General features: G+C 44.8%; 1 protein-coding gene across 1 annotated transcript; it reads left to right on the forward strand.

The window, feature by feature from the left end:
- The first annotated feature begins 1,428 nt into the window (after window positions 1-1,428).
- On the forward strand, window positions 1,429-10,450 carry DYNLT2B (dynein light chain Tctex-type 2B). Its single transcript, XM_069973387.1, has 5 exons — window positions 1,429-1,675; window positions 4,530-4,663; window positions 5,915-5,984; window positions 8,054-8,117; window positions 10,297-10,450. Exons 1-5 carry the CDS (start codon window positions 1,623-1,625, stop codon window positions 10,342-10,344), a joined length of 369 nt encoding a protein of 122 aa, XP_069829488.1. The 5' UTR covers window positions 1,429-1,622; the 3' UTR covers window positions 10,345-10,450.
- Window positions 10,451-14,047: the final 3,597 nt, after the last annotated feature.

The following is a 14,047-nucleotide window of genomic DNA, read 5'->3' on the forward strand; positions in this document are numbered from 1 at the left end:
GAGGGGTGTGTGCCCAGCTCCCCCCAGTCCCCTGTGTCACTCCCAGTCCCCTATGTCACCCCCAGTCCCCTGTGTCACCCCCTGCTCCCCCCAGTCCCGTGTCACCCCCCATCTCCCCTCTGTCACCCCCTGCTCCCCCCAGTCCCCTGTGTCACCCCCTGCTCCCCCCAGTCCCGTGTCACCCCCCCATCTCCCCTGTGTCACCCCCCATCTCCCCTCTGTCACCCCCTGCTCCCCCCAGTCCCCTGTGTCACCCCCCCCAGTCCCCTTCTTGTGGAAAACCTGATGCGGCCCAGCCTCTACCTCCAGCGGCCCCCGGGTAAATTGAGTTTGAGACCCATGTATTACACGGAGTGATAATTCGCCCAATCGATCGTTTAACGATTTTGAGGCAACGATTTGGTTTTAATAACAATCAGCATTTAGACGAAAAGATCAATCATTTGAAAAATCGTTATTGCGATCGCTTAAGCCCATCTCACACATAGGGTGAATCTTTGAAAGACTGTTTAGACGAAGCGATCTACAATCTACGATTTCTCGCTCGTCGCTTGATCGTTATCGAGAATCGCTCACCGACAATCTCCTCGTCTAAAAGCACCATTAGACACCGGCCGCCGGGTCACGGAATGGCCGGTCTCAGAAAAGATATTTAGCCCCACATCAGAACCCCCTGCACACAATAGAGCGTGTGGCCGGAGCCGCTTGCGTCATAGTGTGCATAGACAGGGTTTTCTGCAGCCGCTATTCACTGAATAGCGGCCACAGATAACTGACGTGAGTTTTCTACATCGACGCTAGGGGTCCCGGCCGGAACGTATACTATGTAAAGCACTACATACGTTCAGTGGGAATCACGGCCGTTGTAACAACAGCCGTGATTCCCACGGAACTTTCACTGTGTGAACATAGCCTTACATATCGCTGTAATCGTACTGACTGACACAGACTACAGCTTAAAAAGAATTGCACTTTTTTTTTCAATTTCACTGCACAAATTTTTTTCTAGTTTCGCGGAATATTTTATGGAACAATTACGCCTGTAGTTGTAAAGTATATTTGGTGTCACAAAAAATACGGGTTCATGTGGGGGAAAATATGCAAAAAAAAAGGACAAAACGAAAAGAATCAGCGGCTTGTGTCGGTTTTCACAAAAAGAAAGTATATTTTACTTGGGGAGATTAGGAGCTGACAACCCCCACAGTCCCGGGTGGGACCCCACTGTAATGTATGGCCCGTGACCACAGACCGTGCAGGATGGAGCCCGGACCGCACAACACACCGTATAAGTGCCGCAAAGGGGATCTGATCCCAGAATACGGATCGTCCCTTCAAAAACCGCGCGTATGATGTGAGGTAAGTAGCGGCGGATCCGTTACTGCGTCTCTTCAGTCACAGACAGAGCCGCGCTCCCGCCCACAGCTCAGTACAGACGGCTGCGGCCGGACACATCACCACAGCGGCCAGAGGCCCACCAGAGGGCGCTCTATATCCCTCCGCCACAGCCACAGGCCACCGGAAGTGCTCCCTCCCCTGGAACCGGAAGCGACAAGCTCAGCCATGGTTTCCATGGTGACGGACACGCCGCTGGGAGCCTGACTGTATGAGGAGCCGACACCATCATGGGGGAAAGCGTCGAGAACTCGTACAGCATCCGGCCGAACTTCCAGCATAAGTGAGTGCTCTGCGTGTACATGTGCTCCGTCTATAGGCAGAGTACAGCTATCCTCAGGGTTAATCACAGGCCCCTTTGTCCTCAGAGGTTGAGGTGGTGGTTGCACTGTGGTCACGTGAATCTATAGAAGGGGTGATACATGGAGGACCTGTGAGGTGGGTGCACATATGGGGGGCCTCTGCTTACAGGATTTCTTTTCCTGGTCAAATGATGGAGATCCAGAAATCCAGCAGAGCTGATGGAAGTGACCGGGCTCAGCCGCCATATCCGCCTCAGTGATGGAGACTGTGAGGGGTAATAGCACCGCAGACGTGACCCAGTATAACAGCAGGGCTAAGGCTGTGGAAACCTAGGGGGGGGATTTATGAAGATTGGCGTACAAGTACATCGGTCTTATATTAGGCCCCGCCCCCTTCACTAAGTGGCGCATGCCTTATAGCGAATCCGGCCGGCCAGGCGCCCGAACCTGCGTACGAAGTCTATACTTGCTTCCAGCAGGTGTAGATTTTGATTATGATTTACTCGCAGGCGTAAATCATGATAAATGAGGTGCGGGGGAAGGCCACGCCTCCTCTCCGCCTTATCACACCCTCCCCCAAGCGCCATCGGGCGAGCGGGGCATACAGCAGGCGTACGCCAGGGAGAAGGGGCGATTCTGCACCTTCTCCCTGGCGTATGCCTCGAGCAGACGCTTTGTAAATGTCCCCCATAGTCTGATGACAGATCCCAAGGCCTAAAGGAGAACTATCAGCAGTGAGAAGAATCGAACCTGCTGATATGTCCCTATTGCACAGGAGACGCCGAGGAGGAGGGTATGTCTCTTATAGTGTGTCTCTTATAGTAATGTCTCTTATAGTAATGTCTCTTATAGTAATGTCTCTTATAGTAATGTCTCTTATAGTAATGTCTCTTATAGTAATGTCTCTTATAGTAATGTCTCTTATAGTAATGTCTCTTATAGCGTGTCTCTTATAGCGTGTCCCTTATAGCGTGTCCCTTATAGCGTGTCCCTTATAGCGTGTCCCTTATAGCGTGTCCCTTATAGCGTGTCTCTTACCTTCCTCTTAGGCGCCAGTCTGTCGCAGTTAGTTTGTGTCATAGACTGGTAAGACTGTTAGGAGCACTGCCCGCCCCCATACCGCAGATCTGCCTCTGGCCAGTGGGCAGGGTTCCTAACAGTCTCACCTGACCGCGGAGCAAACTACTAACCTCACTGGAACAGCACCGAGGAGGAAGGTAAGAGACGTACTATAAGAGACATACTATAGAGATTTGAAGCCAAAGCCAGGAATGGATTTGAAAATAGGAGAAATCTCAGGCCTTCCTTTATGACCTGATCTCTGTTTATAGTCTGTTCCTGGCTTTGGCTTCAAATCTTTGGCAGATAATCTTTCTGTGTAAATGGACCCTAAGAGACCTTCCTCCTTGGAGTCTCCTGTGCAATAGGGACATAGCAGCAGGTTAGGGGCCTATTCCACGGAGCGATAATCGGCCCGATTCGGCCGATTATTGCTCGGTGGAATAGAGAAGACGATCAACCGGTGATCGTGTCATTGGCTTATCGTTTATTTAGGCGCAAACCTAAAATCATTGGTCACCCACCGCGCATCGCTGCATGGAATAGCGATGCGTGGCGGGCGACCGACGATTCAAGCAGCATACATTACCTAGCAGGGCTTCTCCTCCGCTCCGTCTTCATCCCGGTCCCACGCGCAGGAGCAGCAGCTTTGGTGCCGCCTGACTGAGCTGTCAGACCACTCAGCCAATCACAGGCCGGGACCGCCGCAGCCAGTGATTGGCTGAGTGGTCTGACAGCTGAGTCAGGCCGCTCCGGAGTTAATGCTGCGAGCGGGACCGGGATGAAGACAGAGTGGAGGAGAAGCCCTGCTAGGTAATGTATGCTGCAAGGACATCGGTAACTCTGTCCCTGCAGCCCTCGCTAAATGATCGCCGGGCAGTGGAATTGGCCTGTGGAATAGGGCCCTTAGATTCGTCTCACCTGCTGAGATTTCCCCTTTAACCTAGAGATCATTTATACTCACTTGTATCTTTTAATAAGATCTAAACCCACTATATTTCTCATTTTATCTCTCTGCTATTAAAGGGCTATTCCTTTCTGGACACTTATGGCATATCCACAGGGAAAGTTTGAGTCTAGCATACGGTGTGCTGATATGGTTCCCTGCAGCTCAGTATAGGGCTACTGTGAAGCTTGAGGAGCATATACCAGCCACAGCTGCATCAGTAGCCTCTATTAAAAAAAAATCTCCAGTCTTCCAGTACTTATCAGCTGCTGTATGTCCTACAGGAAGTGGTGTATTCTTTCCAGTCTGGAGAGCAGGAGAGGTTTTTTATGGGGATTTGCTACTGCTCTGCACAGTTCCTGACATGGACAGAGGTGGCAGCAGAGAGCACTGTATCAGACTAGAGAGAATACACCACTTCCTGCAGGGCATACAGCAGCTGATAAGTACTGGAAGACATGATATTTTTGTTTTAATAGAAGTAAATTACAAACCTCTTTCACTTTCTGGCACCAGTTGATTTGAAAGAAAATGGATATGTTGAACTACCCCATTAAATATATGCAGGTCTGGTACCTACCAGCTAACATACAAAGCTGTATAATGTCTATTGAAGAGCTTATCCAGGATTAGAAAAGGCACGGCTATTTTTTGCAAAAACAGCACCACTTCTGTTTTTAGCAGAAAGCAGATGTGTTTTTATTCCTGGATAACAGCTTTAAGGACCAAATCTATGGTGATTCTATTATATCTTCCTCTGCATTGTGCTTTACAGTAGTAACGTATAAGAAAATGGTCCCAGGCTGTAACTTCATGTATGTACTCACCAGGTTTCGGACGGCGGCAGTAAAGGACTGTATACGATCAGTCCTGAAAGAAGAACTTAAAAGCAAGCAATATATCCCTGAAGAGGTTCCACAACTGACTCGCTTTGTGTCTGAGTCAATAAAAGATAAACTCAAAGGTAAAAGAGTCAACACCATAAAACACTGAAGACTGTAATCAGAAACCAAAATTGGCTATAAAGCAGTAAATGAGTCTATTTCTATTTCTGACTTATGGGGGCCGCCATATTGTCTGGGCCGTTTAGTGACGTGCTATACAGCAAGACTAGTGGACATAGACGACAATAGACAGACTCTGTCCCCTTGAGATGAATGTGAGACATTACTAAGCGCGCTCTGTGACCTGTGAAGAGGTCATTCCACAAGGAGCAGCTATTGTCTCCTCTATCTACTGGTGTCACAGGACGCTGCGATGCTGTACAGATCACTTTACAGCAGCCTCCTCTTATCACCACAGACACAACAGGAAGTCTCAGCTTAGTTTTAGCTCCAGTGGTGAGAATGAGAACTGCAAGATCTCAGGATTATTTTACAATATGGAGAGAAACATGGAAAATTAGGCTGGGTTTACATATATCAGATGTCCTTCTTTTTTGACAAGTGATGGCAGAAATGCATCAGTTGTCATGAAGTTGTCCTATCCTTTTTTAACATCAAGAACATACTGCGGTTCTGGTGATCTGGCAGCACTATTAACACGACAGATAGGATCAGTTCAAAGATGCGTTTTCCTCTGGCGCTTTTCTACTGAACCGGAGGTAAATGCCGCTGGATAAGTATAAACCGGCCTTAGGAAAAAATTTACCAAAAATTCTTAAATATGTTTAACATAAAAACATTATTTAAACAATGTAATTTTCTGATGACATTGTCCCTTTAAATGGTTTGTCCCATGATTCCAAATTAATAGAACAAAGTTAAAGAGAGAAACAGGACACCCACACCAGGTGTTATACTGCAGGAGGACAGTAGAACTCATGCAGTGATGGTCTGATCACAGTCTAGCCACTTTGTACATATCACCCGACAGATTGCTGGGGTACACCAGGTGGCCACGCAGGATAATGTAGGGACTGTTCTCAGAATCATGGTGGATTACAGCAGTTGAACCTCCCACATTTAGATAGCTATCCTCTATTCTGAGGATAAGGGATAACTTGCAGTCATACAGTCATACCCCTCGGGGACCAGTCGTACCGCTAAATACTACTAATGTGACAGCTCAGAATTGCTACAAGATTATGGAGAGTCTGCATTGTTACTCAATGACTACATTTTCTTCTCAGTTTGAGGATATCTTGTTGCAGTAAGAAACATTAGAGAATATTCCTATTAATGTTATCCTGTTAACCATTATTGTGTTTTTTCAGAAATGGGATTTGACAGATATAAAATGGTGGTGCAAGTTGTGATTGGTGAGCAGAGAGGAGAAGGAGTTAAGTAAGTAAAGGAAATTGTATTGTCTACCAACACAAAACACAGAAAACCCTTTGTATATAAGCAGTTCAAAAGGAATCTAAATAGGTAAACCGTGAAGTATTTCCAATAGGATTGCATTCTAACATTGTTGAAATTTAGTGGATGGTGGCCATTTAGTGGCAAATAAACAGACGTTGCTTTAAAATAGGGGTAATTATTTGCCATTAAATGGCGGCCATCCACTAAATTTCAGCAGTGTGGGAACAGAGCCTTTCTGTGTTTTCAATCCACTCCTTGTTTTCGTTGCAAAATACTGAGCAAAAATATTGTATGGGAACGTAGCCTTAAATGTCCACAGAAAATTAATTAAGTAGTTTTTAACTCCTTCACGACCTAGGATGTAACTGTACGTCCTGGGTCGGGTAGGGTAGTTAAAAGGGGGGGGGCGCGAACAGCCCGCTCTCAACCGCCGCGATCCTGGCTGCTATTAATAGCCCAGTCGCGGTGATCGTACCCTGACAGCTGCAGCGGCATCTAAATGGCTATTTCTCCCCCTCCATGGTGGTCTAGTGGATGGAGCACCCCCCCCCCCCCCCCCGAGCGCGCGTTGCGATCACAGAGGGGCGATACGTTCAACTTACCCGGCCAAGCCTCAGTGTTGGAATGACGCTGATCGCGACTCAGTATTCTATTAATCTGGTCTGCAGCAGACCAGACCAATAGAGCACCGGTCTAATGTATCGATGCTCTATTACATACACAGCATTAATCTCAATGAGAGATCAGTGCTGTGTATATAGAAGTCCCCTGTGTACTGTGTAAAAAAAAAAAAAAAGTTTTTTTAATTTTTAAAAATGCCCTCCCCTACTAAAAATGTAAATTAGCCCCCTTTTTTTCATTTTATTAAAAAATTTCACATTCCTGATCTCGCACGCTAAACGGCATAAGCACAAAAGTGCAAAATTGCTGATTTTTTTTTGTCACATCAAATCCAGAAAAACTGTAATAAAAAGTGGTCAAACAGTTGCATGTACGCAAGCAAGGTACCGATAGAAAGTACAGATCATGCCGCAAAAAGTGACACCTGACACAGCCCCATAGACCAAAGGATAAAAGCGATATAAACCTGGGAATAGAGCAATTTTACAAGTTACATATCGTCGTAATTGTACCGACTTGAGAAACACCGATAACATGTCAGTTTTACCATAGGGCAAACTGTGAAAACACAACCCCCCACCCCCCCCCCCCCCCCCCCCCCCCAATTAAAAAAAAAAGCATTTTATTTTCAACTTCACTGCGCAAATATTTTTTTCTGGTTTCGCAGCATATTTTATGGAAAAATGAAGTCTGCCATTGCAAAGCACAATTAGTGGTGCAAAAAATAAGGGTTCGTATGGGTCTGTAGGTGAAAAAAGGAAGTGCTGCGGCCCTTTTAAACGCGAGAAGGAAAAAATGAAAGCGCAAAAACTAAAATTCGCCCAGTCCTGAAGGGGTTAAAAAAAAGTTTAGCCGACCATGATTTCTCACCAAGGCTAGGTTGACACTGCGCTTAATGCAAAAAAAAAAAAAAAAAAGATTCATTTGCGTACATCTGTTTTCATACATTTCACTGACCTCTATTATTTAAAAAAAAAAAAAACAGATCAAAACCCATCGGTTATTTGTAGCCGACCACATTTTTGTGTACGCTAAAAAAAGGATGCGTTTTGATTTGGTTTTTTTTATAATGAAAGCCAATGGAAAACGAATCAAAACAGAGGCACACAAATGCATCCGTTTTTCATTTGTTTTTGCACACAATGGATGAAAATAAACAGATTACATAAAATGCAATGTGAACCCAGCCTTAGGAGGTACTACTATCAGGAGAGCAGTTTTTAATATTACTTCATAACTTCATTCTGTAACCATTGGACAAAAAATAATGACGTTGTTTTACAACTCTATAGATAATGTTAGATCACCCAAAACATAACATTTTTTTAGATAAACATTTAAAGAAATTGCCTAATGTCCAGATATTGCTTTTATACAACTATTATGGAGCCTCCTGTGAGAGCGTGTTAACCCTGTGTCCTCTGTTTCAGAATGGCTGCTAGATGCTTCTGGGATGCCGATACTGATAACTATGCTGAAGACGTCTTCATGAATGTAAGATATATTTCTTAAAGTGACTCTGTACCCATGATCTCCCCTCCCAACTTCTTGTACCTTGGGATAGCTGCTTTTAATCCAAGATCTGTCCTGGGGTGCGTTTGGCAGGTGATGCAGTTATTATCCTAAAAAACAACTTTTAAACTTGCAGCCCTGTGCCAAATTGGTGTGGCCTAGAATGTCTATGCCCTAGGCCTGCACCGCCCATGTGCAGTGTTCAGACAGGTGATGATTAGGATAAAATGCTGCCTGGGGACATTCCTTAATGATGAGGAGGGACAGAGGGGCGGTGCAGGCCTAGGGCACACACACTCTAGTCCACGCTAATTTGACACAACGCTGCAAGTTCAAGAGTTGTTTTTAGGACAATAACTGCATCACCCGCCGAACAGACCCCAGGACAGATCTTGGATTAAAAGCAGCTATCTGGCGGTACAAGCAGTTTGGGGGGTCAGATTGTGGGTACAGAGTCACTTTAAAGTTGCTATCAGTTATCATTTAAAGGAGACTGCACCTCACAGTCAAGTATATGAATCTGGATAATACAACATTTAAATCTACTAAAATAGCAGCTATCACTGGTCACAGTAGACACAAGAAAAACAGATAGATCCAAATGAAATATACTCGGAGAATGAAGTAATATCAACGTAATGCTGAAAAGGATAATACATGTGCAGATAAGTACTAGGAGTGCAAAGGTCAAAAGGGCAAAGTGAGTTTTGAGGTATAAACCCAAACTGTAAGTCTGACGGATTTATCCGGCCTGAGAACCCACGCATTCCGTCATGTCAGTAGAGTAGCTCAGAGATTTAATGCTCTCGGCATGATTATGAAAGATGATGCCAGGAATTCCAAGGTCTAGTGTGTAGTATATGGTCTGTGCAGTCTGTGTATATTAGGGATGTGTGACTAGGTCCTAACAAGGTATCTTTATCTGCAGTGCCATTATTTGTAAATCAAATTTTTACAACATGTTAATAAGGGCATTTGGTGCGCTGGTGGTTCTATTTCACCCCACCCCCCTGTGCACCGATCAGCCCATCCTCTGCCTCTTCATGAATATTGATGTGGCGATCTGCAGTGACATAACTCCGGACACTCATCACTGCAGAGCGACTCATGAATATTCATGAAAAGAGCGGACAGGTGCCTATTTAAAGGGATTGTGTGGGATATGTAAAGTTTAAAGGGGAAGTATCAGCAGGTTAGACAAACCCAACCTGCTGATATGTTCTTATAGCACAGGAGAAGCCAAGGAGAATGGTGTGTCTCTTATAGCGCGTCTCTTATAGCGCGTCTCTTATAGCGTGTCTCTTATAGTGTGTCTCTTATAGCGTGTCTCTTATAGCGTGTCTCTTATAGCGTGTCTCTTATAGCGTGTCTCTTATAGTGTGTCTCTTATAGTGTGTCTCTTATAGTGTGTCTCTTATAGTGTGTCTCTTATAGTGTGTCTCTTATAGTGTGTCTCTTATAGTGTGTCTCTTATAGCGTGTCTCTTAATAGCGTGTCTCTTATAGCGTGTCTCTTAATAGCGTGTCTCTTATAGCGTGTCTCTTATAGCGTGTCTCTTATAGCGTGTCTCTTATAGCGTGTCTCTCATAGCGTGTATCTTATAGCGTGTCTCTTATAGCGTGTCTCTTATAGCGTGTCTCTTATAGCGTGTCTCTTATAGCGTGTCTCTTATAGCGTGTCTCTTATAGCGTGTCTCCTATAGCGTGTCTCCTATAGCGTGTCTCCTATAGCGTGTCTCCTATAGCGTGTCTCTTATAGCGTGTCTCTTATAGCGTGTCTCTTATAGCGTGTCTCTTATAGCGTGTCTCTTATAGCGTGTCTCTTATAGCGTGTCTCTTATAGCGTGTCTCTTATAGCGTGTCTCTTATAGCGTGTCTCTTATAGCGTGTCTCTTATAGCGTGTCTCTTATAGCGTGTCTCTTATAGCGTGTCTCTTATAGCGTGTCTCTCATAGCGTGTCTCTTATAGGATGTCTCTTACCTTTCTCCTCGGTGCTGTTCTGTTGCAGTTAGTAGTTTGCTCCATGGTCCGGTAAGACTGTTAGGAGCACTGCCCACCCCCATATCGCTGATCCGCCCCCAGCCGTCCCACCCCTTGCTAGTGACAGTGAATGGATACAATGAGCCCTTCGGTCAGATAGTTACAGTTTTGTTACTTTTAGGAATACTTGTTCTGCGTTGCAGCTGCATTTGGATGTTTCTACTACTGAGAAGACAGAAGGCAGATTCCATCTAATGGCAGCAAACAGAGAGAGATGTTCCATTGTAAATATTCCTATATATGTGTGAAAATACAGAATAAATATTTTATGACTACATTCGTATATATGTTATTGATCCTTTTAGAATGGCTCAGATAAACATTAGAAAAATGTTCACCCCATCCATCATTAAAGAAGAATTTCAGTTCGCTACACCCGTAACTACCCATTGACACGTTAAGACATGGATGGGGGACATGATGGTAATTGTAGTTTTGCAACAGCTGGAGGGCTGAAGGTTCCACATCTTTAAGGCTCCATTTACACAGAAATATTATCTGCCAAAGATTTGAAGCCAAAGCCAGGAATGGATTTTATAAAGAGGAGAAATCTCGGGCTTTCCTTTATGACCTGATTTCTGTTTATAGTCTGTTTCTGGCTTTGGCTTCAAATCTTTGGCAGATAATCTTTCTGTGTAAATGGACCCTAAATTAGGGCCTCCCATTATGGCAGTGATAGACTTAAAGGGGTATTCCACTCAAACATAACTTTTGATATGTTGCTGCCCACGATCAGACTAACAATTCCTTCCATACTTGTTATTATCTATTCAGTCTCCTTCCCCCAGTTCTCAGCTGCTGCTTTCTGCTGTAGACACAAAAATTTGTGTGTGAGCTTTTCTCTCTGTCTCCCCCTCCTTCCCCTTCCCTTCTGATACAGCTGATGTAAATAAGTCCATGGCATGCTTTATCTGCAACATTGTAGCTTCTTTGTAATGCCGGGTGAATTAATTACAGTGAGCTCATCAGTAACTTGACCTCAGAATAACACTCCTTGCATTACAAAGAATAGGGATGGTCCGAACCAAGTTCGGTTCGGGTTCGTATGAACCCGAACGCTCGGCAATGATTCCCGCTGTCTGCCCTCTCCGCGGAGAGGGTGGATACAGCGGGAGGACTGCCTGGAAAAGAGTTTTCCAGGCGGTCCTCCTGCTGTATCCACCCGCTGCATGGAGCAGGCAGACAGCGGAAATCTGATGCCGAGCGTTCGGGTTCATACGAACCCGAACCTCGGCAGTTTCGGACCATCCCTAACAAAGAAGCTACAATGTTGCAGATACAGCCTGCCAGGGACTTGTGGACGTGGAATGCCAGTACCGGAGTCCCCCCGCGCCCGGACAGCATCTGTAATTAGATGCTGGGAGCGGGGGAGACTGTATTCATAAGCGCCGCGCTGTAATGAATCAGCCGTGCGGTGCTGTTACTACAGCGCGGCGCTTATGAATAGTCTCCCCCGCTCCCAGCATCTAATTACAGATGCTGTCCGGGCGCAGGGGGACTCCGGTACATGCATTCCACGTCCGTGATCCGTCAGGATCACGGAACGTGGAATGCAGCCTTAGTCTCACAGTGGGCAGGGACATATCAAAAGTGTAATAATCCTTTAATTTAGCTTCCCCTTCTCACCCAGGTTTTTACCAGCATTGTCCATCCTAGCCCAAACGTATACTTCTGTTGTTTTTTTTTGTTGTTGTTTGTGCTTTATATTTTTCCTGTCTTTTCACCTTTGCGACATATGCAATTGTTAGCATATTAAACACCACTATGTACTGTAGCTTCTGTCTTATATACAGAAGCATTATGTGTAAGGCTTTGTTCACATTCCTCCAGCAAAACCTGCAAGTAATGTGGATGTCAGGTCGTTTCCTCAGGTAATTGGTTTTCCTAGGTGTAATGCTGGGTTTACACAAAGTGATAATTCGCCCGATCGTATGATTAACGACTTTGAAGTAACGCAGTTAGACGGAACAATATATCGTACGGAAAATTTGTTTTGCGATCGCTTAAGCCTATCTCGCACATAGGTAAAATCGGTGAACGACTGTTTACACGGAACGATCTGCGAATTTTTTGCAAACGACGATTTAAGAACATGTTCAAAGATCAAAATGAACGATTTCTCGCTCGTCGTTCGTTGCGTTTACACGTACGATTATCGTTCGAATTCGCACGATAATCGTTCCGTGTAAACGCAGCATTAGATAAGAGCAGTGAATAATGGTGCGTTTACACAGACAGATTTATCTGACAGATCTTTGAAGCCAAAGCCAGGAACAGACTATAAACAGGGACCAGGTCATAAAGGAAAGACTGGGTTCTATCCTCTTTTCAAATCCATTGCTGGCTTTGGCTTACAAAATCTGTCAGATAAATCTTTCTGTGTAAATGCACCCTAATGCTGCGTTTACACGAAGCGATAATTCGCCCTATCGATCGTTTAACGATTTTGAAGCAACGATTTGGTTTTTATAACGATCAGCGTTTAGACGAATAGATCTATAGAAAAATCATAAGAAAATTCGTAAGAAAAATCGTTATTGCGATCGTTTTTAAGATCGCTTAAGCCCATCTTTTACATAGGGAGAATCTTTGAAAGACTGTTTACACGAAGCGATCTGCGAATTTTTAGCGAACGATGATTTGTGAACATGTTGAAAGATCAAAATGAATGATTTTTCGCTCGTCGCTTGATCGTTTGCTGTGTTTACACGGAACGATTATTGCTCAAATGCCATCGTTATAGCGAAAATTCGAACGATAATCGTTCCGTGTAAATGCAGCATAAGTCAGCAGATTCATTATGGGGTGAAGAGGAGAGAGCGGTCAACCAAACAAACAGCTGACCAACTGAGAGTGTAGGGGCACATAATAATACATATAATACATAAATGGCCACACTGACCCGCTCCTTACACATAGCGGGACGAGGTGCCCGATCTCTGGAGACCGCAAGGACAGCTGAGTTCGGGTAACTGGGGCAGAGGTGATAGTGTGGTGACCCTCGGTATTGAGGTGTGGCCGGTCACTTGCCAGGTGCACTGATTGGCTGATGGGGAGCGAGGGGAGTCGGGAGCGTCACACAGCTGTGGCGCCAAGCAGGTAATGTATGCTCCGGGCCGTATTAAAGGGGCTGGGTTATATTCTGCTGCTGGTTTGTGACCCCATAAAACTATCCGCTGCGGGTCCGATACGTGTGAAGCTACCCTATAAGTTTTTCCCGTAATAAGTGTATATTGGTGATTTGTATAACTTTTGGGGGGGCTTCTCCATTAACTACATTTTCCTGTACATTAAATTTAAACACACTGAGACGGATACAGTGAAATGGATACAAAAACACAGTTTGAGGGTGCCCTCATGCAGATTTTTTTGTGGTGTTTTTCTGGCCTCAAAGGAGATTTGCCAAAGATTATCTTGATGTTTTTGACTTTAGGTGTCATTAACTTTATTTATTTAATTACTTATTTTTTGGTTTTGGCGTTTTGAAGGCGAACAAAATAAACTCCATTTAAGTCTATGGGAGAGAAAGGCCAAACTCTGAGCATGCTGCATTTTGGAAAAACTGCTACGTAGCCACAAAAAAAAAAAAAAAAAACACCAAGAAAAAAACCATTGCCCCTTTAAATGCAGTGTGGACAAAGCCTTTTAGGGCCCGTTCACACTACAGGAATGTGGTCTTTGCAGCAGTAGTGCTGCTCTCTATCAGATGTAACATAGCTGCCAATGGAGACACCTAACAATGTGAATACTGCCCTAGAGTAACATGCAGTCAGGTCTCCAGCTTAGGAGCCTACTGTTAGGAGACCCAGAATTACTATACATTTATGTCAGTTTATAATGTCTCATATAATGTTCTCATCCCGTGATATCCG

This window comes from Dendropsophus ebraccatus, chromosome 6 (assembly GCF_027789765.1).
Source record: "Dendropsophus ebraccatus isolate aDenEbr1 chromosome 6, aDenEbr1.pat, whole genome shotgun sequence".
Taxonomy (NCBI): Eukaryota; Metazoa; Chordata; class Amphibia; order Anura; family Hylidae; genus Dendropsophus; species Dendropsophus ebraccatus.